The sequence below is a fragment of the Bos indicus genome, chromosome 14, assembly GCF_029378745.1.
Source record: "Bos indicus isolate NIAB-ARS_2022 breed Sahiwal x Tharparkar chromosome 14, NIAB-ARS_B.indTharparkar_mat_pri_1.0, whole genome shotgun sequence".
NCBI classification, from domain to species: Eukaryota; Metazoa; Chordata; class Mammalia; order Artiodactyla; family Bovidae; genus Bos; species Bos indicus.
Window position 1 is genome coordinate 82,261,688 of NC_091773.1, and position 27,919 is coordinate 82,289,606.

General features: G+C 46.8%; 1 protein-coding gene across 1 annotated transcript in view; it reads right to left on the minus strand.

The window, feature by feature from the left end:
* Nucleotides 1–27,919, minus strand: part of SNTB1 (syntrophin beta 1) — a 250,907-nt gene that overhangs the window by 67,163 nt on the left and 155,825 nt on the right. The window contains exon 3 of the mRNA XM_070803124.1: nt 22,456–22,663. Within this exon, the coding sequence (XP_070659225.1) occupies nt 22,456–22,663 (208 nt within the window). The remainder of the gene's footprint in view (nt 1–22,455; nt 22,664–27,919) is intronic.

A 27,919-nucleotide genomic window follows, 5' to 3' on the forward strand; every position in this document is an offset into this window, starting at 1 on the left:
TCAAGGGCTGTTACCGTATTTCCAGGAGTCAGACATCATGCGTTAGGGGTCCAAGTGAAAGCGTGAAGCATGTCTCTTTAAATGTAAATGTTATTTTTGTAACATTTGCTGGTTTAAATCCAGTGGAGGTAAAATGATTGAAGCAGCGTTTCTCTCTCTTCCCCTCCTTTCCATCTCTTTTCCCCGCTTCCTCACTCCTTCCTTCCTTCCCACCAACTTCTTCCTTAAACAGGCACAGTAATAAAGAGCCCTTTAAAAGCTGTCCTTCCCAGGTCGGGGCCTCTCAAGTCATCCCTCATAATACACCATTTGGCAGAAAACACTGCTCACACACCTCCTCTCATCTTCTCCCGGAGGACGACAAACCCCAGCAGGGCAGAAAAATTACTTCCGAGAAGAAAGGCTTCCTCAGGCCTCCAAATCCATCATGCCCCGCAGTAATTACCGACTAGGACATTCTGGGTAGGACTGTCTTGCTCTCACCAACAGTTCTCCTTTCTTTGAGAGTGGAACAAGGACTACAGGCTCCCAGCAGCTGGTATTTTAGAGATGATTACCTGACCCTACATGGGTACTTCAAGTTAGCTTGATTTTTGTAGGTCTGGTTTGAAAAAAGAAAAAAAAGGAAACAAATCCAACACTTCCTGTTTAAAATTACAGAGCATGCAGTGTTCACATTTTCATAAAACCACTTAAAAATGAAAGGTCAAACTAATCATTCCAGCCCCAAGACCCAGCTTTCTTGTCAGCACGATTCAAAACGTGGCCCTTGCTTTCAACGATCGCACCTGTTCTGGGCGGCACCCCAGTGAGCACTTTGCACCACGACAGCCACGAGGCACACAGCATCTCCCGTGCCCCTGTGTGCTTCCTGAAAACGGACGCGATTCCTGCAGACCACGGAGGCGGCCTCTGGCTGGGTGCGCGGCCCCGTGCTCACTCGTTAGGAGGATGGCCCTCAGCTCTGCTCTGGTGTTAGACGGACCAGAACCAGCCAGTTCCTGGGAGGGTCACAGCAAACGAAGATGGAATCACTAGGAAGCAATGCAGTTATGGCCTGAAAGTTCGCATCTCCCCAAAGTCTGTATGTTGAAAACTAATGGACAAGGCGATGTATTACAAGGTGGGGCTTCTGGGAAGTGATTAGGTCGTGAGCGCATGGAACCCACATGAGTGGGGTCAGTGCCCAACAAAAGATCTTCCAGAGGGACCCTGCCTTCTTGGCCCTCCCCCGTCTGAAGACAAGAAGACCGCAGTCCGGAAAGCGGTCCTGGCCTGCCCGTGCCGGCACCTGGATCTGAACGTCCAGCCTCCAGACCTGTGAGAAGGACATTTCTGTTGTGCACAAGCTACCCAGCCTATGTATGTGTCTTCAGTCCTGTCCAACTCTCGGCAGCCCCGTGGACTGCAGCCCGCCGGGCGCCTCTGTCACGGGATTTTCCAGATGAGGATACCGGAGCAGCAGCCATTTTCTACTCCAGGGGCCCTTCCCAACCCGCATATCAGACCCGCAGCTCCCGCAGCTCCCGCACTGGCGGGCACACTCCTTCCCACTGTGCCACCCGGGAAACCCAGGCTTTGGCATGTTGTTACAGCAGCCCAAAGAAATCAAGACAACTGTTGCTCACACGTAACTCAGTGGTTCTCAGAGTCGGGAAACTGAAGAAGGACTTTTCTGTGAGAGGCACACTGGAGTGTTCCCTTCTAAATCTATTCTGGTGCAATGCATAAGGCCCCAGACTAGAAGCAGTATGTCACTGTTCTCAAACTTAAAAAAACGCTAGTCCCGAGCTTACAGATTTATATACACTGGGTGAAAATGGACCCGACGTGGAAAACTCACTAAGCCTGGTGGGAAAGTGGGACAGAGCCCTGGCCCAGCGAGGCCGGCAGGCTCCCTAGAAGCGCTGCTGAGCTATCTTCCGCAGGAATTTACAGCATCCAGCTCCCTCAGGCACTTTGGACGCGGTGCCCTGGTGGTCAGGCTTACCTGCACAGCAGCGCTGTCCCTCGCTAAGCCGTGTCCTCACGGACTGCAGCACGCCAGGCCCCTCTGTCCTTCACTGTCTCTTGGCGTTTGCTCAGATTTATGGCCATTGAGTACCTGATTCATGGACCTACCGGGTTCCTATGCAATACTGCTCTTTACAGCATCGGGCTTTACTCTTACCACCAGACACCCCTACAACTGAGCACCATTTTCGCTTCTTCCTGGAGCTATTCGTAATTGCCCTATGCTCTTCCTCAGTGGGGTTCCCTGGTGGCTCAGACGGTAAATAATTTGCCTGTAATGAAGGAGACCGGGATTCCATCCCTGAGTTGAGAATGATCCCCTTGAGAAGGTATTCTTGCCTGGAGAATTCCACGGACAGAGGAGCCTGGTGGGCTACAGCCCATGGGGTCCCAAAGAGTTAGACACGACTGAGCGACTCACATACTTCTCCAGCGGCATATTTGGACACCTTCTGGTCTGGGGGCTCACCTACTGGTGTCACACCTTTTTGCCTTTTCATGCTGTCCACGGGGCTCTCCAGGCAAGAATACTGGAGTGGGCTGCCACTCCCTCCTCCAGGGGACCACGTTTTGTCAGAAGCCTGCACTATGGCCTGTCTGTCCTGGGTGGCCCTGCAGAGCTTGGCTCATAGCTTCAGTGAGTTATGCAAGCCTCTTCGCCCTGGCTTCGATCCATGACAGCAAAAGGCAAAAGGCAGCTCCAGGTCCCTAGCTCCGTGGGGCTCGAGTTATTGTCTAAAGGGGTAAAGGGTGCTGGGACTGAGCCAAACAGGGTGAAGGTGAAAGAGATACAGTAATGACATATTTGGACCAGGAGAGGATGTCTATGTGCCTCTAAAGCAGGTATTCACACGTTGCTAAGAAACTGTCTTTGAAGGCAGTTCCAAAGAATTCTAAAAACGCAATACAGCAGCATATGAGTGAGGGTACAACTGCCTAAGAGCGTTGCTAAGAAAGACAGAATGACCTGAAGGTGTATATTCAGTGCTCCAGCCACCCAAGGTTAACAGCTCTTTTTAAAAGAATGGCCATGCATTTTGCTCCATTAAATCTCTGCACATGCTATTCTTGCAACCGAAAAAGTCTTCCTCTACCTGGTTCTTAAGATTCCCCTTCACAACTTTCCTACCTTCTTAGGCCAAGTCAGATGATTGCTTCCTATGAACTCTCACAGGATTTAATACCAAGTTCACACACACACAGTTCTGTATTTGAGATTCTAAGATTGCATGTCTGTCTTCCCCATTTGTTGGTGAGTTTCTCGAGAACCTCTTTGAATTTCCAACCCACTGCCTTGCCCATCATGAACAGTTACCTAAGATCACTTCCCACATGCAAAATGCTCGTTCCCTTTATAGCACTTACGGCTATCTGAACTGCCTGCTTTCTTGTGTACTATCCATCTCCCCTGCTGGCGTGTAAGCTCACACGGCAAGGACCTTGTCTGCTGTTCGCTGTCATATTCCCAGGACTCCAGCCTGCCTGGCAGAGTCTGTGTGCTCAGTGGTTGTTTATTGAATGAGGGTTATAGGTACTGAATGTGTGCGTGCTCAGTTGCTTCAGTCCAACTCTCTGTGACCCCATGGACCGTGGCCACCAGGTTCCTCTGTCCATGGGATTTTTCAGGCAAGAACACTGGAGTGGGTTGCCAGGCCCTCCTCCAGGGGATCTTTCCCACCCAGGAATCAAACCTGCATCTTCTGCATCACAGGCAGATACCATTTCTTTATTTAATCAAGTTTATACAAACTTTAGAAGAATGTTTTTATAATTAATAGTTGATTAAATATGAAATTACTTCTAAAGCTTAATAATACAGTTTTGGTTACAATTATATATATAAAATCTGAGCTTCCCTGGTGGCTCAGACTGTAAAAAATCCACCTGCAGTGCAGGAGACCCAGGTTCAATCCCTGGGCTGGGAAGATCCCCTGGAGAAGGGAATGACTGTCCATACAAATGAATTTCACATTCTTTTTAGATGGAAATTGAGATTACATAACTTTGACTTTATGACCTCTTTTCCAGGCGTCACATAGATGCTCCTCAAGTCTGATTTTTCCCTTCAAGCTTTCCCTAGAAATCCCAGTCACCCTGTTCCTTCCTCCTCCCTAAATCTGGTGGCATTCTTGGGGGCTACACATTTGGATTCAGCTTGTCATCTACAACAAACAGTAGATCTTTGGCTCTTATGGATTTGACAGAGTTGTTACTGAGCATGACCGTAAATGCTGATGACTTGTCGTCACTTGTCGTTTTGCTAAGGTCAGATCTGAAAGTCTGGGCTGCCACAGCCCCAGGGGAAGCCAGCCCACCGCCCTCTGCAGACAGAGCAGCTCTCCCCTCAAGAGACGCCGGTGGAGACACACACCCACACATGCCCACCCTGCTCAGCTGCTCCTTGGAAAATGGCCTAAAAAGCCAGACTCGGTATCAGGGACGGAGCTCTATGAAAGTGGCGGTTCTCGGCAGAAAACAAGCTGGGGGAGCGAAAGAAAAGAACGTTCAGCTGGCCCTTCTGAGCCACTGATGGATCAAGAGTCGGTCATAGCACCAGTGCGAGCCCTCTTCACTGCACTTGGTAGAAGGAAGTATGCCCTGCGTGCTAGTGAAGCGAAGTGAAGTCGCTCCGTCGTGTCCGACTCTTTGCGACCCCATGGACTGTAGCCTACCAGACTCCTCCGTCCCTGGGATTCTCCAGGCAGGACTACTGGAGGGGGTTGCCGTTTCTTCTCTGTGTGTTAGTAGCATTCACAGACTTGGGAGTTATAAAAGCCTTACACAAAGCCCACTTAAAAAATACTCTTTAGATGAGAGTGCAGTAAGATGTGCGGTGAGAGAGCTGCCTTCACACGTTGCATTAGACGTAGCAGATGCGACGTGCCAGACCCTGTGCCAGACACTGTCTGTAAAACTTTTCATTTAAACCATACACATTCTGAGGTAGGTATTAATGTCTCTTTTTCTAGAGACACAAAAACTGAGGTTCAAAGACTTGAAGAAACTTGCCTAAAGTCGCCCAGCCAACAGGCAACGAGCGACAGTCGTTCAGTCTTGTCCGACTCTTTGCGACCCCATGGACGCAGGCCGCCAGCCTCCTCTTTCCCCGGGATTTTCCAGGCAAGAGCACTGGAGGGGGCTCCCAACCCCCACCCGCTTCCCTGCTTCCGGCATATTCGTTCAGTTGATTCTTATTGGATTTATTGACTCCAATCTCATTTCTAGGTTTCCCAAATTCACCTTAGCTAAAATGCTACGCTGAAGCATTTTAATCACATAAGATGTGTGCAATTAAGCTGTGCATTGCACACACACACACACACACACAAGGCATGATTTTGCACTGACAGCATTGACTTCAGGTTATCTTAGTGTGTCCGGGTTGGGGGACCTGGGTCATAAGATAAATGTTATGAAGCTTTTGTGAAACAGCCCTGCTCACAAGCTCCATCTTCACTGGTGGAGTCCCTCCCCTCCCTCCTCCACCAACACATCTCCCCCCCAAGGCTTCTGGAAAGAATCCAGTTCAGTAAAACTGCATCTCTCCCTCTTTCACACCCATTACTGGAGGTGCTAATGAGCAGAAAGCAGCCCTACAGGTAGACAAAGAAACTAGAGAAAAGGGTGTGTAGTGCAGAACCCAGGACACCTGCAACTGAGAAGAATCAGGCAGACATAGTTCGCACAAGACTCAGTCTATCTGCACGCAGAGCAGAGTGCAAAGAACAGTGAGTCTGGAATGAGGAGGCAGGTGAACCATGCAGCCAGATGTTCTCTGAGACAAAACAAAGTTGCCGGGCAAACCACTGGCAATAATAAGGATTACGTGTGTGAGAGTCACTCAGTCATGTCCAACTCTTTGCAAACCCATGGGCTGTAGCCCGCCAGGCTCCTCTACCCATGGAATTCTCCAGGCAAGAATACCGGAGTGAGTTGCCATTCCCCTCTCCAGCAGATCTTCCTCACCCAGGGATTGAACCTAAGTCGAATTGCAGGCAGATTCTGAGAGTCAATTCCTAGGCAGGTTGACAAGAAGTCCAGGGTCCCCGCTGAGGAGGAGATAGGGATCTGGAATTCTCAAGGAGGAGGAAAGGACAAACACCCTTTTTTCTCTACATTCCTTAGTCTTAGTCACATAAAATGTTTTTTTCTTTAAGCCCGGAACTGATGATACACAACAAACAACTCAGTTTAAACTCTGTACTAAGGATTATACAACAACAGTGTATCCTGCTTGAGGACAGTTTCTCCTTCCTGAAAACCTTCTGACTAATTCTGATATCTTCAGTTCAGTTCAGTCACTCAGTTGTGTCTGACTCATTGCCACCCCAAGAATCACACCACGCCAGGTCTCCCTGTCCATCACCAACTCCCGGAGTTCACTCAGACTCACGTCCATTGAGTCGGTGATGCCACCCAGCCATCTCATCCTCTGTCGTCCCCTTCTCCTCCTGTCCCCAATCCCTCCCAGCATCAGAGTGTTTTCCAATAAGTCAACTCTTGGCATGAGGTGGCCAAAGTATTGGAGTTTCAGCTTTAGCATCACTCCTTCCAAAGAACACCCAGGGCTGATCTCCTTTAGAATGGACTGGATGGATCTCCTTGCAGTCCAAGGGACTCTCAAGAGTCTTCTCCAGTACCACAGTTCAAAAGCATCAGTTCTTTGGCGCTCAGCTTTCTTCACAGTCCAACTCTCACATCCATACACGATCACTGGAAAAACCATAGCCTTGACTAGACAGACCTTTATTGGCAAAGTAACGTCTCTGCTTTTCAATATGCTATCTAGGTTGGTCATAACTTTCCTTCCAAGGAATAAGCGTCTTTTAATTTCATGGCTGCAATCACCATCTGCAGTGATTTGGGAGCCCCCCAAAATAAAGTCTGACACTGTTTCCACTGTTTTCCCATCTATTTCCCATGAAGTGATGGGACCAGATGCCATGATCTTCATTTTCGGAATGTTGAGCTTTAAGCCAACTTTTTCACTCTCCACTTTCACTTTCATCAACAGGCTTTTTAGTTCCTCTTCACTTTCTGCCATAAGGGTGGTGTCATCTGCATATCTTAAGTTATTGATATTTCTCCCAGCAATCTTGATTCCAGCATGTACTTCTTCCAGCCCAGCGTTTCTCATGATGTACTCTGCATAGAAGTTAAATAAGCACGGTGACAATATATAGTCTTGACGTACTGCTTTGCCTATTTGGAACCAGTCTGTTGTTCCATGTCCAGTTCTAACTGTTGCTTCCTGACCTGCATATAGGTTTCTCAAGAGGCAGGTCAGGTGGTCTGGTATTCCCATCTCTTTCAGAATTTACCACAGTTTATTGTAATCCACACAGTCAAAGGCTTTGGCATAGTCAATAAAGCAGAAATAGATGTTTTTCTGGAATTCTCTTGCTTTTTCGATGATCCAGCGGATGTTGGCAATTTGATCTCTGGTTCCTCTGCCTTTTCTAAAACCAGCTTGAACATCTGGAAGTTCATGGTTCACGTATTGCTGAAGCCTGGCTTGGAGAATTTTGAGCATTACTTTACTAGCGTGTGAGATGAGTGCAATGGCAACCCACTCCTGTACTCTTGCCTGGAAAATCCCATGGGCGGAGGAGCCTGGTAGGCTCCAGTCCATGCTGTCGCTAAGAGTCGGACACGACTGAGTGACTTGACTTTCACTTTTCACTCTCATGCATTGGAGAAGGAGATGGCAACCCACTCCAGTGTTCTTGCCTGGAGAATCCCAGGGACGGGGGAGCCTGGTGGGCTGCCGTCTATGGGGTCACACAGAGTCGGACATGACTGAAGTGACTTAGCAGCAGCAGCAGCAGCAGCAGAGATGAGTGCATTGTGCAGTAGTTTGAGCAGTCTTTGGCATTGCCTTTCTTCGGGATTGGAATGAAAACTGACCTTTTCCAGTCCTGTGGCCACTGCTGAGTTTTCCAAATTTGCTGGCATATTGAGTGCAGCACTTTCACAGCATCACCTTTCAGGATTTGAAATAGCTCAACTGGAATTCCATCACCTCCACTAGCTTTGTTCGTAGTAATGCTTTCTAAGGCCCACTTGACTTCACATCCCAGGATGTCTGGCTCTAGGTGAGTGATCACACCATCGTGATTATCTGGGTTGTGAAGATCTTTTTTGTATAGTTCTTCTGTGTATTCTTGCCACCTCTTCTTAATATCTTCTGCTTCTGTTAGGTGCATACCATTTCTGTCCTTTATCGAGCCCATCTTTGCATGAAATGTTCCCTTGATATCTCTAATTTTCTTGAAGAGATCTCTAGTCTTTCCCATTCTGTTGTTTTCCTCTAATTCTTTGCACTGATCGCTGAGGAAGGCTTTCTTATCTCTTCTTGCGATTCTTTGGAACTCTGCATTCAGATGCTTATATCTTTCCTTTTTTCCTTTGCTTTTTGCTTCTCTTCTTTTCACAGCTATTTGTAAGGCCTCCCCAGACAGCCATTTTGCTTTTTTGTATTTCTTTTCCATGGGGGTGGTCTTGATCCCTGTCTCCTGTACAATGTCATGAACCTCATTCCTTAGTTCATCAGGCACTCTATCTATCAGATCTAGTCCCTTAAATCTATTTCTCACTTCTACTGTATAATCATAAGGGATTTGATTTAGGTCATACCTGAATGGTCTACTGGTTTTCCCTACTTTCTTCAATTTAAGTCTGAATTTGGCAATAAGGAGTTCATGATCTGAGCCACAGTCAGCTCCTGCTCTTGTTTTTGCTGACTGTACAGAGCTTCTCCATCTTTGGCTGCAAAGAATATAATCAATCTGATTTCAGTGTTGACCATCTGGTGATGTCCATGTGTAGAGTCTTCTCTTGTGTTGTTGGAAGAGGGTGTTTGTTATGACCAGTGCATTTTCTTGGCAAAACTCTTATTAGCCTTTGCCGTGCTTCTTCCATATTCCAAGGCCAAATCTGCCTGTTACTCCAGGTGTTTCTTGACTTCCTACTTTTGCATTCCAGTCCCCTATAATGAAAAGGACATCTTTTTTGGGTGTTAGTTCTAAAAGGTCTTGTAAGTCTTCATAGAACCGTTCAACTTCAGCTTCTTCAGCGTTACTGCTTGGGGCATAGACTTGGATTACTGTGATATTGAATGGTTTGCCTTGGAAATGAACAGAGATCATTCTGTTGTTTTTGAGATTGCATCCAAGTACTGCATTTCGGACTCTTTTGTTGACCATGATGGCTACTCCATTTCTTCCAAAGGATTCCTGCCCACAGTAGTAGATATAATGGTCATCTGAGTTAAATTCACCCATTCCAGTCCATTTCAGTTCGCTGATTGCTAGAATGTTGACGTTCACTCTTGCCATGTCCTGTTTGACCACTTCCAATTTGCCCTGATTCATGGACCTAACACTTCAGGTTCCTATGCAATATTGCTCTTTACAGCATCAGACCTTGCTTCTACCACCAGTCACATCCACAACTGATATCTTAGAATGTATATTATGGGAATGGTAAGATCTGGTAAGATCTTTCTATTGTTAGTTCTAATCCTGTCATCTTAAAATGTAAATTATGGGAGTGGGTCTAGTAAGATCTTTACAACCTTGAGACGTTCTTTTGATTTACTGTAAGAACCAGTTGAGAAGGTATACAGCTGCCTTGCTTAGACTAGCAGGGGACACTCTCTGCCCCCTTCTGAGGTCTCTGTCAGAGGCTTTCTCTGCCCTCTTTCACTTTAATAAACTCTGCCACGCAAAAGCTCTGGAGTGATCAAGCCTGGTCCCTGGTCCCAAAGCTACATCTTCTTCTTTGGAGATCACAAATCCGACACCGTTCACTGTAAGCTATCAATTCTTTACCATCCGAGCCACCAGGGAAGCCCCATACACATTGCCAGCACTATTTAAAAAGACTTTCAGGACAACAGGAGGGTGTCAGGGCTACTTAAGGCAAGAGAGGCTGTGGCCACCGCGTCACCGTGACCAGAAATCCTCTCACCCCACCGTCTTTCTCCGCCGACCCTCCCCCAGGTTTCACTTTCACTCGCTTGGACCTCTTGTGCTCTAGAAGGTACCCCCATCTCTTGTGCATCCCTACCTTTGACCTCACCACAGTCCTCGGCCAGCAGCCCCATCCGCACCAAAGGAGAAACAGCTGAGAGGGTCATACATTTGCATGATTCTGAAGAGTTCTTACAACGCTTTACAAGACAGTGAGGTGTACCAGGGGGAATGCCTTAGACTGAAAATCAGAGTGAGTTTTAGATTCACACCTAATGCTAACTAGCTGCATGATTATGACAAAATAACATAAAACTGCCAATTCTTATTCTATTATTGTTTGTACCTCCTAGCTCTAAATCTCAATAAAAACTTGACATTTCCCCCCAGAGCAATCAGCAACCTCAGTTTAGAGTTCTCCAGTTCTGAGTTCTGATCTAGTGTTCTTTTCATTAAGAAAGATGATAAATTCACAAAGTGTGGCCACTCTGAGAAGGGGAAGGAATTTGCAACCCACTCCAGTATTCTCACCTAGAGAATCCCATGGACAGAGGAGCCTGGTGGACTGCAGTCCCTGGGGTCACAAAGAGTCGGACACGACTGAGCAGGCACTCAGACACCATCACACGTGCATCTCACTCAGCCCTGAGAAGGCAGATTCTTTACCACATGAGTCACCTGGGAAGCCATATGTAAATAGGGAAATGTAATATGTAAATAGGGAAATGAAATATGTAAATAGGGATGTTCTTAAATCAGGTTCTAGAACTCTAGATACACCTACATTTCGAGCCCTAATCCTAAATAAAATCAATATGAAGAACTTCTAGTTTATGCAGTTGATAAACCCAGGAACTGATTCAGCTGAAAAAACCTGAATATACCAACTTGAAGGAGTTTCAGGATGAAAAATGAAATGTGTTAATTTACACCGAATTTGTAAAGTCACGGTCTACTCATATTAGAAGCAATAAAAAGCCCAAGCCAAAAATGTAAGGATGCAAAGGGACTCTGAAATAACATTTGGGAATTTCAAAGCATTAAAAGTATCTTTCTCTGCTACTCAAGGGTGCCATGTACATCTGTTGGAATTTTTTCCCCCTGTGTGGACACACCAGTGATTATAGCAGGTACTGTTGGCCTGAAGACAAAATTCCCTGATGTGAACACTGACTGCTCAGTGGACCCTTTGCCTTCTTTAGAGAACTGCCTGTGGCCGACAGGCGGGCTCCTGCGACCTCCAGCGGAGCCCACAGCCACGGCTGACTCATGCCGGCGATCAACCCCAGCTTGTGGCTCTGCGTGGGCAAGCTCTGTGCTGCCATTCATACTGCAGCCTCCCCGAGGGGTGGGCTGATTCTGAAATGGGAAGGGGCGGGGCACAACCTTGAAAAGAATGACACGGCCACTGCAAATGGACATGACATAAACTGGTTAGAAGCAACTAAGTCCAAGATGGCAGGCAATGTGAGTTCCAGCAGACCACAAGCCTCAGGATACACTCATTGTAATACATCAGCATATGCTAAATGACACACCCGTGGGTGCCGTGCCAGTTCCAAGGCCGACCATAAAAGGCCAAGAAGTAGGTGGTAACCCAATGCCTGGAACCTCCCGCCCTTTCCCCCAAATAGCTGAAATAATCTTCCCACTCATCAGCCTATGAAATTGCTGAATTGTTGTGTTGTTTAGCTGCTAAGTCACTTCCAACTCTTTGAGACCCCATGGACTGTAGCCCGCCAGGCTCCTCTGTCCACAGGATTTCCCAGGTAAGAATACTGGAGTGGGCTGCCTTTTCCTTCTCCAGAGGATCTTCTTGACCCACGGATCAAACCCACATCTCCTGCATTGGCAGGCGGATTCTTTAACACTGTGCTACCAGACAAGTCCAGCCTATGAAATTACCCAGCCCATAAAAACCCATACCCTCTTGCCTTCTGAGATGACCCACACTCTGCTTTTGGACTGTGGATCTGAATCAATCTGCTTTCACTGTACTTTGGCTTGCTCTTGAATTTCTTCATGTGCAAAGCCAAAGACCCTCACTTGGCGGCCCTCACTTGGTGGCCCTCACTTGGCGGTTGGTCCCAGGAACTCGCCTGAGACACAGGATGTGACCATCCTCTTACAGTGCACTTTTTTCCTGCAGCATCACCACATCATCCATGCTTTGCTTCCTCCCCTGTCTACACTGCTTCATTCATTTCCTTACAGGTTTCTCCTAAGAGCTGTTAAATTAAGTAAACAAGGAGGCCATTAGACTGAGATGGATCTAATGCTTAGGAGGTCTGTGTGAGCAAACCAAAATCCAAGCCCTGAAATGCCTTGAGGCTATGAAATCAAACTTAAGGATAATCAATCACATCCAATGAGGGCTTTAAGCTATAAATGATTGAACATTTCTTTCCTTTGCTTCCACACTTTTTCTATATGCCTTTCCCTGAGCTCCTAACCACTTCCAATTTGAACTGATTTTTGCTTAAACTCTGAAAATGTCCGACATGCCTCAGTTTATCGTATAACAGAGTCCTCCCTTAGCAATCGCTCCTAGAGAATCTCCATTTCAGTCTCAGCTCCCAAAGAATTCTCAGACTGTCATCAATGTATGATCTATTTCATAAAGGAAGAACAATCTTCAAAGCCTAATGAGATAAAACAAAGTTTAGTTTGCTACCACACAACCAGGCACAGGAAGCTTTCTATCTTGAGTCTCATGATAATTTCCAAAGAGATGGAATCAGGTGAATTTGTGCAAATCAGCCTATGGGAACTAGACACACACGCCCCCATCTCTCTTACGAGGGCAGCTCTGAGGTTTCCGCTCCAGGGAGAATGACTCAGGGCTAAACTGCACTGTGAAGTCATGTATAAAAGTGGGCAGATTTTCACGCTTTCATTATGGTTGCCTCTGTCTCCATGCCAACATCCATCCTAATTTTAAGTCTTTGATTTTTATTAGAGTGAATGTGAGATGGGGGCAGTTTGAACTCCACTCATCAGTTCAGTTCAGTTCAGTAGCTCAGTCGTGTCTGACTCTTTGAGACCCCATGGACTGCAGCGCTCCAGGCCTCCCTGTCCATCACCATTTCCTGGAGTTTACTCAAACTCACGTCCATCAAGTCGGTGATTCATTCTGGCACATTTGCTTTAAACGCTTACAGACAGAGACCAACAGGAAGATAACCAAGTTTTCGTGTCCTGCTCCATCTCAGAGGTGATTCAGGCAGGAACTTGCTGACTGCATTTTACAGCAACACGTCAGGCCTGTTACCACTTAACTGCATTAACTGTGTTTCCCAGCACAGCAGACAGTCTTGATTTACGGATGATGCAGTCAGGGATGGCCTGGGCAGTAGCTCTATTTCCATTTACCAGACGGGAGTCCCCTCAGGTCAGAGACCACTTTCTCCCTGTAAGCAGGGGTAGGAAGTTCTTGCTTAGGTGATTTTTAGGGCAGATGGTGGAGTTGATATATTTAGAGGCTCCAGAAATGCCATTCCATTAATTACACGGTCAAGACCTTGATTACCAGCAGCCTGTTTGACTCAGGCCAGGGCTGTTACATTTACATCTGAGATTCTTCTAATATAGCTGGGCAGTGTAGCTAGAGAATAAAATTACTTGGTTGTATTTCACCTGGAATTTTGGGGGAATGAACAGATTGCTACTGTTGGAACTGAAGATTAAAGGTGGCCTAGTGAAGTAAGTAATAATATAAAAATGTGAAAAACTGATGGACGGACAGAGACAGCAACAGTGAAATAGCCGGATAAGTGGATAGGGAGGCAAAAATAGATAAGGATGCATAGAGATGAATAAGGGTAGAGAGACAGAGATAAGGTAGGTAGATGAATGAATGGATAAACAGAGGGAGAGATGGATAAATGGAGAGAGAGAAAGAGACAGAGACAGACACCTGCCTCTGCACAGCAGTGGTGAACACACAGAAACGGCTGTGCAAGCTGACATCACACCAAGTGGTCTCAACAGTCAGTTGGGAAAACTGGTAATGTTCTGTGGATTTTCAAAACTGTTATTAAGACATTAAAATTGTCTTACTGTCTATAAAAATAAAATTAATATTTACTAAATAACCTATAATTTAAAACATTGGAAAGATTGGGGATTCAGTGCCTTTGTTCCTTTGTTGAAACCTTGCTGGGAGCAGCTTGAGCAGCGCTCACCGCCTTCTTGTCACGTTGCGTATGAGACGTGAGCACCCTGTCTGTGCCTTGACAAGTCATCCTCCTCCTTTCCAGGCCTGGATCAGCTAGCAGCCTCTTACACTGCACTTGGACCCTCCAGGGATGTGGAACTTCTCTGAGAGCTCCACGAATGTGAAGGCTTCCACTGGCGTCACTCTCCCGGGTCACCTTCATCCTTTCTTCACAGCCACTCTCATAAACTCAGCTTTGCTCTCTCTTTCTAATATCCATTCCTGCAAATGTCATATTGACTGATCCCTGGGAGAAAAGCAGGAAGCACACCTACCCCCCTCGCTGTCGTGTGTGAAGGAGCAAGTGTGCCGTGACCAATCACAGCAGACTGAAGTGAGCGCCATGACCGGTTGTCACCACGATGCTCAGCAGCCACGGGCACGCAGCGACCTGCGGGTAAAAACTAGCAGCAAGATGTGTGCTTTACAAGATTACTTACTGTGAATATGCAGTTAAAACACGGTTAAAATTACTTACAGTTAATAATACAAAATTACCTACAGTAACTGAAATCTGCACCATGTTGTTGACTGGGATTATTTAATTAAACCATGATACCGGAAATTCACAGATACTGGGAAACATGAAAAACAAGGCCAGTGCTCTCTGTGTGTGTATCTGCTGCTGTTGTTCAGCCACTCAGTTGTGTCTGATTCTTTGCAACCCCATGGACTGCAGCATGTCAGGCCTCCCTGTCCATCACCAACTCCCGGAGTCCACCCAAACCCACGTCCATTGAGTTGGTGATGCCATCCAACCATCTCATCCTGTCGTCCCCTTCTCCTGCCTTCGATCTTTCCCAGCATCAGGGTCTTTTCAAATGAGTCTGGTGTTCACATCAGGTGGCCAAAGTATTGGAGTGTGTGTGTGTAAACACAAGTCATATTCGTGTCGTGTGTGTGTGTGAGTGTGTGTGTGTGTGTGTGTGTGTGTGTGTGTGTGTGTATTCTAGTGTTCCTCTTAACCTCTCCTACCAAAGATAATTTCAGTCTTTGTAGGGCAGGAGGGAAAAGATTTTAGGAAGCACTGCTCTGTGATGGCATGTCCACTCCCTCTGCTGTGGACTGAATGTTTCCCTCCCCCTCAAATCTACATGTTGAAGCCCTGATGTGCTGGTTTTAGGCGGTGGGGCCTTTGTGAGGTGGTTAGGTCAGGAGACTGGAGCTTCCATGACAGAGTTAGCGTCCTTATAAGAGAAGAGCGGCTAGTCCTCTCTCTCTGCCACGTGAGGACACAGAAGAGGGCTGTTTGTAACAGGCTCCATGCTGGGACCCTGATCTTAGACTTCCAGCCTCCAGAACCATGAGACATAAGTTTCCCTTGTTTATAAACCAGACAGTCAAGGGCATTCTGTGGCAGCAGCCTGAACCGACAGCCACCCTTTATTTCCATAAAGGCGAATGAAGGGTCTGAGTATTTTGACATGGCTCTTAGTTCTGAAACTTTGCTTTTGGTATGGGTTCTCGGGGGCTCACTCATGTGAACACTTGCTCCCTGGGTCCCTTTAGCTCAGCTTAGTGGAAAGTTCTGGCCTATAGAGTTAGAAAGTGAAGTCGCTCAGTCATGTTGGACTCTTTGCGACCCCATGGACTGTAGCCTACCAGGCTCCTCCATCCATGGAATTTTCCAGGCAAGAGTACTGGAATGGGTTGCCATAGAGTTAGAAAGACGCCACCTGCCGGGGACCAGCCCCGGCTGATCCAGGGTATTCGAAGGAGAGACGGCGTAGCCGAAGATCAGGAAACAATTGCTTAATTAAACGTTAATTAAGGATATAAAGAGTAATAGAATGAGGATAGCTCAGTGAGGAAATTCAGTGGAGAAAAGAGGCTGAATAATTCAGCCAGAAGGTAAGAGAAAGAACGACATGGTGAGACCAAGTTTCGGTGAACAAGGCCCGCACTTTATTTTCCAAAGTAGTTTTTTTACCTTAAGTTATGCATAGAGGATAATGGGGGAAGGGGTAGAGTCAGGCAGCAAGCCAGGCTTTCTTCCTGCAAACTTATCACATGCAAAAGCTTAGGTGATTTGCATCATCTTCTGGCCCGGAGGCCTTTTTCTCTAAAGGTGATTATTCTAAAGTCAGGCACCAGCCTCCCAAAAGCATTAGATAAAGTTGCATTCCTACAGAGCAAAGGTGTGGTGGGCTATAACAAGAAAAAGAATTAACTCAAGGGTCCTAGGTTACAAACATTAAAGCTACTACTTACACCAATTATATTAATCAATATACTGCCAGGGACACAGCAGGTAAGGGATATGGAAACTTAGCAGCAAACATTGGCCCAACAAGTGAAAATCCCTTCACCAATACAATTTCTAATCAATCTTTTAACTGCTCAAAAGAATCTGTGTTAAGACAGTTTAGAACATCTCCTGCCTCTCACAGTTGGGAGGCTCTGAACAATCACATGTGGCCAGAAAAACCTATTCAGGCAGGCTAGAGGATTTCCAAAGGAGTATGTAGGTTGAAACACTGTCACACCCAGGAATTATTAACTGGAGCTGTAAGCTAACTCTTTTTTCAGAGAGGTAGTGGGGAACAGCCCCTCGTAAAGTCAGAGGTGTAGGTGAAAGCACAAAGCAGAAAGTAGGCAGACTCTGGTTTTGGGGGTAGATTGCTCGAGAATTTCCAGGGAGACTCCTGAGGCTTGATCTCGCCTTTGCGTATGCCAAGCCTCCTTCCTCATGACCTTTGCCAGGGGCGGAGCTCGCTCCCCGCAGAAAGAGGGGTTCAAACTCTGGCCCCACCTCTTACTAGAGGAGTCATCTTAGAAAAGCTCCTTAACTTCTCCAAGCTTGCCTCCTAGGCTAAGGGAAAGGGAAGTCGCTCAGTCGTGTCCGACTCTTCACGACCCCATGGACTGCAGCCCACCAGGCTTCTCCGTCCATGGGATTTTCCAGGCAAGAGTGCTGGAGTGGGGTGCCATTGTCTTCTCCGATGCCTCCTAGGCTAAGTCGTGTCCAACTCTTGTGACCCCATGGCCTGTAACTTGCTGGATCCTCTGTCCAAGGGATTCTCCAGGCAAGAATACTGGCAGGGGTTGCCATTTCCTCCTCCAGGGGATCTTCCCTACCCAGGGATTGAATCCCTGTCTCTTGCATTGCAGGCAGATTAGGGATTATTTAAAGCACTCTGGCTGAGAAAGACTTAAGCACATAATAAATACTAATTACCAACTTACTGCCTCTCCTCCAATACCACCCTGGGGAGGCACAGCCCTCTAAACATTCCCATTTGAAAGGAACTTTTGTGGAAATGAGGGGAAGTTGAGAACTGAACTGCATCTCAGAGCTCCCAACTGGGTTTTTTTTTTTTTTTAAACCATGTTGTGTTTTTAACCTGACAAGAAATAGTTTGCAAACTGAGATAACAGGTGAGAGTAAAGACAACACCCGATAAACGAGCACGAAACAGAGCTCAACAACTGCCGCGCATTCGCTTATTACTGTTCTTTTAAGTAGCGAGTCAGAACTTTATTTTTTTCTGTTTATTTTTCCTTTATTTATTAATCTTTGTTTTATTTTCTCTTTTATTTTTCTTTTGTCTGAAATAGGACCATTAAAGACACCTCAATAATAACTGTAAAAAGACTACCTAAAGAATGATGATTCAAAAAATTTGTTTGGGGCATAATGCGTTTTATAGTCAAGGGTAGAGATGAGCACTTAGGGGGCAAGCAGGGCTTGCAAGGGCTTAAAACGGTTTGAGATTAACTTGGTGGCGGAAAGGCTTTTCTGTTGGTGCACCCTGCCCACCTACAGACGAGAGCACCCACGGGGAAAGCAGCGGCCCCGCCACCGCAGCCCACGGACGTCAAGGGCACGCGGTGGCGGCCCCGTTCGGAGGGGCGGCGTGGCTGACCTTGGCTGCAGCAGGCTCAGAGAACGGCCGCCAGAGTCCACGGGGAGAGGCAAAGTGGCTGCGATGAGAGAGCTGCACTAGACTCTTTACAAATTAAATAAAGGAGATAATGACACCACGGCCTTGTCCCATTCACTCATTAATCCTGTATCCTGATTTAGAGTGTGGCCGTAAATAAGAGACCTTCCATTTTCCAGGTCCCAGATTCCTCATCTTTAGAAAGAAGAGGTATGTTTGATCACTCTCTTGGTTCAGGCTGCTAGAATACATCATCACACACTGGATGGCTTAAAGAACAAACCCTCATTTCTCACACTTGTGGAGGCTGCAACTTCAAGACCAGGGCGCCAACACGGGGTTCTGGTGAGGGTCCTCTCCCTGGCTTGGAGAAGCCTCCCTGCTTGATGCATCTTTGTGAGGGGGCGAGACATTGCTCTGGGTCCTCACCCCTTAGAAGGACACCAACCCTATTATGGAGCTCCATCCATCTCCATGACTTCATCTAAATCTCATGACCTCCCAACGCCCCCACCTCCAAATCCATCACATTAGGGATTGGGGCTTCAGCTACAGATTCTGGGGGGAGACAGAGAAGTCACCTCTAAGTTCCCTTCTCTCTGACTGCATACATGAAGATTTCCGATGGCCAACAAATCAAATTCAAACCGTCTGTCCCGCTTTCAGGATCTTCCATAATTAGGAGCCACCCAAGGTACCAGATTTTCTCATCACCTTCCTTCAGGATAACCCCACTCCCCTTTAAGCCAGTCTCTGCTCTGCCCTCCCTGAAAACTGTAAGCCACTGCATGGTAAGTTGCTTTAATCGTGTCCGATTCTTTGCAACCCTATGGACCATAGCCCGCCAGGCTACTCTGTCCATGGGATTCTCCAGGCAAAATACTGGAGTGGGTTGCCGTGCCCTCCTCCAGGGGATCTTCCCGACCCAGGGACGGAACCCGTGTCTCTTCCATCTCCTGCACTGGCAGGAGGGTCCTTTACCCCTAGTGCCATCACCTCCCTTTCTCTCAGGCTCGTTCTCCCCGGGGAGTGACCGAGTTCTCCCCACTGACTCAAGATCAGTTCGTGAGAGCCATTCTTCTAGTCCCTGGATCATCTCACTGTAAAAAGTAATGTTAATATAAAGTTCTCTTTCTGTGTAGTGAAGAGGAAGCTTGAGGATTTGCACTGAAAAGAATTTTAGAAGGGAAACTGTTGTTGCTTCCTATTGTTTTAGTTCATGTAAATGCCAGTTCTAAAAACTTGAAATTGAGTATAATATGTACAAACTTTGTCCTGGAGCCACTGTTACTAGGTCAAAAAAAAAAAATAAATCAAAGATTAACAGTATAGGAAAAGACAAAGGATATCAATTTCAGATAAATTACAGCTGAATATATATAGGATCATCCTTTATATCTTTACAAATGCCAAGTGAATTTTCTGATATTTGTGGTAATACAAGAAAGCCACAGTATTAAGGATTTGCCATTTGTTGTAACATTTTGCTAAAAACCATTCTAATGTCTCCACATCAGGATTCAGTATCAAATATTTATTCAAAAAGATTCCAGTTTGGATTTGCTCCCTTGGACTTGATCTATGGTAATCTTTTCAGAAGTTTTGAAGATGAAGGCAATAAAAGACCTTCTCCCTTCTGATAATTATCCATAATAAGTCATTACTGATTGCTCTTACGGGCATAATGCATGATACAATTTAAAGAAACATCTGAAGATCTGAAAGTACATCAAAAGAACAATCATATTCTAAAAACAGAAAGCATTTTATGTACCTTTATGACTGCTCCATTGGAACGCTTAATGTGTCTATGGATAATTGGGAGAAACAAAAGGCATAAGCAGACAGTTTATAAGTGAGAAAATGGAACCTTTGGAAAAAATGCTAATATCACTACTAATGATGTAATAACCATTTTCCAACTATCCGAATGGTAATGGTTTTAATTGCAGTTGGTGCTAAAAGAGATGAGAGAACGGTACCTTCTAGGGTTGACAGCATCTGGTTACTTGCGAGGTGGAGGGATGTGTGTGCTGGACAGCCTCCCTTTGCCTCCAGAGCCAGGCCCCACCACCTGCTGCCCTGCTCGGAGCCCAGGGAGGCTGACCTTAACTGAGCACCCGTGGCCCCTGCCTCTGGCTTCCAGGCAGCCTCAACCTAGGGCAGACAGCAGTAGGAGATCAGCAGGCAGGGATTCACGGGGATTGTCTCTGTGCTAAGAGGCCACAGCTCTCAGCGCGTGGCGCTTTTCCAGAGCTGCGAGTCTTGCTAGCTTAAGGTCGCGGCTCCTCTTCCTGGCCACTTCCAGGTAAAGGATGGCAGTGGCTTCTCATCATTCAGCTCCTGGTTTCCTCTGTCTCGGCCACACTCACAAACTGTCGCTGTGTTAAATCCCGTCCAGTCACCCCTTCTGAGTTTGCCATCCATCTCCTGCCGGACCCTAACCTACACAGCACATCCCTGCATCCACTCTGGACCCTAACCCAGTAAAGACATTTTTCATCCTGATCAACTCCTCCCCATTCCCTTCTACAGCAAATGTCTGTTGTTCTTGCTTCCCCAGAATCCATTCAGCCTTCTTCTTGCACTGTAGCCTACTTTCCCATCTCAGAACTACCTCTCCTCATCCATCAGGGCACAGTTTGGATAAGGCTGACCTTAGGACTTTTGTTGGAAATATGGGAGCAAAGAGCCTTCTGTTCACTGAGGCAGCCAGCTATAAAAACAAAACAAAAAACCACCCAGACAAACCTGGAACTCCTGGGCCGAAGAAAAGGGCGCTTGCTAGGGTATAAACCAGCAAAGTGGAGAGGGTGCAAACCATGCAGAGGCAGGCCCCTGGCCTTCTGTGAGCCCTGGATCCCGCCGGGCCTGAAGCTCACCCTGCACACTGTCGTTACCAGAAGTGCTAGGCCCCCTTTTATGTGCTCAAGCTGAGCTGAGCTGTCTGTCACTTGCAATTGAAAGATCCCAGACTAACAGGACTGCTCCTGAAACAAACACGTGCAATTGGAGAGAGTAAAAGTGGAGAGGGTGAGAGGCTGTGACTTCTAACACACTGCCGTCCAGATGTGCAGGCTGTTTTCACCAAGAAGCCTCACACATCAGGTCACGAGACACCACCTGTGGCTTCTGTTTATTATGACCTCGGTGTCACCGCCACCTGCATTGTCCTTTAGTCCTTTGCAATCTGCAAGAGACGGGGCAAAACCACAGCAAACAACGCACTCTGTGTGAAGTCGGTGGCTGGGACCCACGCACGAACTGATACAAACAAAGAACAATGGTGGAAAACAGCCAAATGCCCTGTTCAAGTGCCACTGAACTAGGCCTTCTCAGATGACAGCTCACTGGCAGGAAAGCTGTTATTGCAACAATCATTATTCCAACTTACCGCCTATTAGAAAGTGAGTCACTGGGAGGTCAGACTGTCCCCAAAGTCCACTGTTCCTGAGCACTCACAGTCAAGTTCAAGGAACAGCAATCAGGTGTAAGGACAATGGCGAAGGCTCAACGCTTTGAAACCAAGAGGACGGTTAACTCCCAGGAGACTGCTGCAAAGTGAGTTTTACTATCTTCAACACATCACATCACTTGGGAAAAGAAATCAGAGCGACAGCGCTCCCATGACCCCAGGTCTTTTCCAGGGCGGCTGCCCTCCCTGTACTCATGTTTACACACCTGTCCCCTCCTGCCTAGCACTGTGCCTTGCACAAAATAGGTGCTCAGAAATGATGATGTTCAGAGCCTGCTGGCTGAAGAGTACAAATAAAAGATGATATCTGAGAAGAATGCACACAGAGTAGTTGCTTAAGAAATCTTCGCTGTTATCATCACTGTATGTGTATGTGAGGTAAACTGCTCAGTCGTGTCTGACTCTGCAACCATATGGACTGTAGCCCAGCCAGCTCCTCTGTCCATTGGATCTTACTGGCAAGATTACAATTGCTTTATTTGCAAAGTATCTGTGTTAACAGTTAGGTCCCTCAAAACCCACACAAATCCCTTTTTAAAGCAACAATTCCTACTTCTTTACCTGCCAAAGAGACAGTTCTATTGTGCGTCTGAGTTATTTCCCCTGCCCTTCCGCTTCCCATGTACATATGAGAACCAAACTGTCCGGCCGCTTGCTCACTCATTCATCCAGACAATAGACAGTGAGTGACCACTTGCATTTTGCCACATACTGGACTGTCTGTGGGGAATCAAAGTTGCTGAAGACACAGAGCTCCTGCATAATGCAGACCCGCTGGAGACAAGAAATCCCAGTGAGCGAGTCAGCCTGTGGAACGAGGCACCCAATTTCAGGGGGTGCAGCGTGTGCTGGGAAGGCCTGGGGAAGACGCTTGGATGGGGGATGTTTCCTTACCTTTTCTGCAAGCCAGCCGAGGTGCCTGATCTCCCGGCCCCCAGCAAGGCCTGTCGAGCCCAGCTGCTCCCGGACCTCTGTGATGACGCGGGTCAGCAGGTCACTGACGGTCGCGTGGATGGCGCTGAACCAGGCCTGGGCCGTGGCGGAGTCCTTGCCCCTCAGGACCACGGTGTGCTTAGCATCTGGAGAGTGGATTTCAAGCTGCCTAGAGGAGCAGAGAGAGAAGGGTTAGGGGGTTCCCCGGCAGATTGTGCCTCCTCAAGCCCTGAGCTACAAAGGTGAATTAATTTCTTTTTTCTATCATACATTTTACTTTTAATTTTTTTAGCTTTTTAATTAAGGTTTTTTTGGAGTGGGTTTTGTTTTTGTTTTTGTTTTTCCTTTTGGCCACTCCATGAAGCATGCAGAATCTTAGTTCCCTGACCAGGGATCGAACTGGGGCTCCCTGCAGTGGAAGCACAGAGTCTTAACCACTGGACTGCAGGAAAGTCCCTGAGATTTTTAAATTTACTTTTTAATTGAATAAAAGAATCTTTAAACTCTAGAATGCTTTACAATTTTCAAAAGTTTCACATAGATGAGTTCATATCAGCCTATGATAACCCTTGCCCTCCCTCCTATCCCTACACTGCCTCTCCCCACTAAAGTGAACTAATTCTTCATTCTTACTTTAAGCTTCTTTTGCATGGCTTATCTTAATGGCCCCATCATCCGTCCATCCGTCCATCCATCCACTCACTCATCCATCCACACACACTGGCTGTGCTGAGGTCTTAATGGCCCCATCATCCGTCCATCCGTCCACTCACTCGTTCATCCACACACACTGGCTGTGCTGAGGTCTTAATGGCCCCATCATCCGTCCATCCGTCCATCCATCCACTCACCCGTCCATCCACACACACTGGCTGTGCTGAGGCACTGGTTGAGCTACTGAGGGCATAGCTCTCTAGTCACATGAATTAAGGACGCCTGGCCTTCCTGTTATTCAGCTGTGTCTTATTAGCAGCATCGTATTAAGACTTCCAAGCTGTGAACTGATATTAATCTGCCTTACTTCTCCATCCCTAGAGGACTTTAACAATATGCTCACATCCTAGGAGATGCTAGTGGGATGTAGACTGAAATATCTATCCACCTGCATAATTCTACTGTTCATTATTAATTGTGACTATTTTAGCATCAGAGACGACCAAAGTTTTGCATTCTTCAGGAATCCTGTCTGTGGCACATTTCCCTACCTCTTCATCTTTGTGCACGTGTAATGCAAGGCTTCCCAGCTGGCTCAGTGGTAAAGAATCCGCCTGCTAAGAGGGCATGCAGGTTCGATCCCTGGGTCAGGAAGAGCCCCTGGAGGAGGGCATGGCCACCCCCTCCAGTATCCTTGCCTGGATAATCCCATGAACAGAGGAGCCTGGTGGGCTCTACAGTCCATGGGGTCGCAAAGAGTCGGACGCAACTGAGCAACTGAGCCTGCATGCGCTGGAGTGAACTGGCCTAGGACAAGGTAACAGTGGGGAAAGAGAGGCACGAAAATGTGGGGTTTTTTGGTGGTTGTTTTGTTTTGTTTGTTTTTTAAACCTGCACTGGGAGGCTTTTGGGATATTAGTTCCTGGACCAGTGATCGAACCTGAGCCCCCTGTGGTGAAAGCTTGGACTCCTAACCACTGGACCACCAGGAAATTCCCAAAGAGTTATATTTAAAGTCAAATTTCAAAGTTTATGCAAGAACTCCAATGGGATCACTTGAGATTCAGCGTGAGATTTGCATACTGTAATTCTATGGTAAAAGGCAGAAGTTCTTGACAGATGCTCTTGGTTTTTAAATTTTTTATTGTGAAGCACTTATAAATTTACACAGTATTGCAAAATCAGGACAAAGAAGCCCAGGACACGACCCACTCTGTTTACTCTGATGGTTCCACTCACTCACTCACTCATTCCGTTCACTCACTTTACTCTGATAGTTCTATTTTATACAGCTGTAATATATTATAATGTCAGGGCTTCCTAGGTGGCTCAGTGGTAAAGAATCCACCTGCCAACAAGAGATGTGGGTTTGATCCTTGTGTGGGAGAGTTCCTCTGGAGGAGGAAATGGCAATCCACTCTAGTATTCTTGCCCGGGAAATCCCATGGAGCAGCCTGGCCGGCTACAGTCCATGGGGTCAAAAAAGAGTCAGACCCAACTTAGTGACTAAACAACAGCAATACGATATCAAAACCGGGGCCCTGGCACAATGTAAGTGTATAGCTGGACCCCATTTACCACGTGCAGGTTCATGGAAACGCCACTGCAAGCAAGGGACAGAACAGAACCACACCATCCCCATAGCTTTCCCCCAGCCGCCCCTAGGGCTCACAAGTGCGGCCGCTTTCCCCCAGCCGCCCCTAGGGGTCACAAGTGCGGCCGGCGTTCCCCCCAGCCGCCCCTAGGGGTCAAAGTTCTGCACCCCCCACCACCCCAAATCCCTGACAAGCACTCCCCACATCTGTAATTTTATTGCAGAGAGAAAAATATACGTTTTATTTACCCATTCATATATTTATACAGGCAAATAAATCCCACTGATTAATTAGGGTTAGGGTTAGGGGGATTGGGAATTTCAGAAGTGAATGAAATGATCCATGTATCAATTTCCTTTCATTCCTCAGTCATAATGGTAATATTCACTGAGTTTTTATTATGCATTGGGCAAAAATTTAAATCCTTTTATATTATTTTTTTGTAATTTTTCTAACAGTCCTATGATTGATATTATTAATCTCATATAATGGGCTTCCCTGGTGGCTCAGTCAGTAAAGAATCCCCCTGCAGTGGAGAAGACCCCAGTTCAGTTCCTGGGTCAGGGAGATCCACTGGAGAAGGGAAAGGCTGCCTACTCCAGTATTCTTGGGCTTCCCTTGTGGCTCAGCTGGTAAAGAATCTGCCTACAATGCGAGAGACCTGGGTTCCATCCCTGGGTTGGGAAGATCCCCTGGAGAAGGGAAAGGCTACCCATTCCAGTATTCTGGCCTGGAGAATCCCATGGACTCTGTAGTCCATGGGGTCGCAAAGATTCAGACACAACTGAACGACTTTCACTCTCACATCTCATATAATAGAATTAAAGGGGCTTCCTAGGTGGCCCAGGAATAAAGAATGCCTACTGATGCAGGGGATGCAAGAGATATGAGTTCGATCCCTGAATCAGGAAGATCCCCTGGAAGAGGAAATAGCAAGCCGCTCCAGTGGTCTTGCCTGGAGAAACCCATGGACAGAGGAGCCTGGCGGGCTACAGTCCATAGAGTTCCAAAGAGCTGGACACGACAGAGCGACTGAAGAACCACAACAAAGCTGGGAGGGACAGAGAACTGATGCAAGGCCAGATAGTTGGTGATGTCGGGATTGAAGCCATGTTAATCAGGCTCAAAAGGCCATGCATTTAAATACTGTATTACGATGTCTCTCCTTTAGACGGGATGGTGTCCAGTAAAGGTGCATCTGTTGTGTCCACAGCTGACCCAAGGCATCATCACCAACATGCATGTGTGCTCAGCTTCGCAACTGTGTCCGACCCTCTGCGACCCCAAGGACTGTAGTCCACCAGGCTCCTCGTCCTTGAGATTTTTCAGGCACGAATGCTAGAGTGGGTTGCCATTTACTCCGCCAGGGGGTCGTCACCAATAAACATGCCCAACAGTGTCCTCCTTAACTCCTGAGTTTAAAGCAACAATTCTGCAGGTCACCTGGAAATCAGAAGTCCCAATGTAACCTGGCCTCATTTACATTTGAAACCAGCCTTTTAGAGTGAGTAAACCTTTTTACTCATAAACTTTAATTACAGAAAAAGGAGGATTTAAAAAGCAAAATATCTCTAGGGGAGTTTTAGCAAAAACTAGCATTTTTTTTCAGTAAGAAATCTTCAAAACAAGTCTCCTCACTAAAAATCCAAAGGTTTCCTGTGATGAAACAGGGTATTTTTTAAAATTACATTTGTCCTTACCAAGAAGAAAAATACTCTCAAGTCTCTCAGGCATTTTTCAGAGAAATGGTTGGTCAATCTACGGTGAGTTTTCATTCCTTCCCAAAGTTTTTGGAGAAGGAAATGGCAACCCACTCCAGTATTCTTGCCTGGGAAATCCCATGGAGAGAGGAGCCTGGCGGGCTACAGTCCCTGGGGTTGCCAGAGTCGGACATGACCGAGTGACTAAACCACAGCCACCACCAAGGGTCTTACTCTTCAGTGCAGTTGGCTAGCCAAGCACAAACTAGGGTTCTCTGATGCATTAATGAGCGCTCAACTGGCTTTTCAAAGTATTCTATCAATATCCACTATTCTAGGAATTTAAAACACACAAATGTTTTTCTTAGAATATTTTCCTTTGAAGACCTGGATTTTTTGTTTTATTTAATGACAGCTTGGGAAGCAGTCATTTGTCAGGAATCACACGCACGTGCAAAAAATGATGCCAGCAAAAAAGAGAATATTTCTTTGTTGAGTTTCCAGCATACCCAGAGGAAAATTGGTTTATAAAAACAGAGGTACAGGCTAGTGAGGAGGGGGCCCGTTTTCCCCAGATTTTGACAGCATTTATCTTTACTGTTAACTTTTAAGTCAGCTTTTAAAGTACAGCATATAGACAGAAAAGTGCACAGATTATAGTGTATAGCTTAAATGTATTTTCACAAAGGGAACACATTCGAGTCAACCACCAGTCAGACCAAGAAACAGAACATTACAAGTGTCCCAGACACCCTCCTCTTCCCGTTACTTCCCTTCCAATAACCCCAATGAGGATTTCTGTCACCACAGATAACTTCCTCTCAGGCAAAATCGATGAGGTTCTACTTGTTTTCATTTGTTATTCTTGCCTGCACTGTTGGAGGATCTTGGAGAGGCCACGGTTAAACACCAAGTCCTGGGCCTGCTCGTGGTGGTTCCCAAAGTGTGACCACTGACTGGCAGAACAGAATCTTCTGGGAGCGTGTTAGAGGTGTGGCCTGTCAGCGCATCCCCGGACCCTCTGAATTAGGGACTCTGGGAGTGTGTAATTAGGGACTCTGGGAGCGTGTTAGAGGTGTGGCCTCTCAGTGCATCCCCGGACCCTCTGAATTAGGGACTCTGGGAGCGTGTTAGAGGTGTGGCCTGTCAGCGCATCCCCGGACCCTCTGAATTAGGGACTCTGGGAGCGTGTAATTAGGGACTCTGGGAGCGTGTAATTAGGGACTCTGGGAGCGTGTTAGAGGTGTGGCCTCTCAGCGCATCCCCGGACCCTCTGAATTAGGGACTCTGGGAGCAAAGCCAGCAAGACTCTTGCATGTAGTGTCAGTTGCTAGTTGGGTCCGACTCTCTGAGACCCCATGGACTGTAGCCCGCCAGGCTCCTCCGTCCATGGGATTCTCCAGGCAAGAACACAGGAGTGGGTTGTTATTTCCTTCTCTAAGGGATCTTCCTGACCCAGGGATCCAACACAGGTCT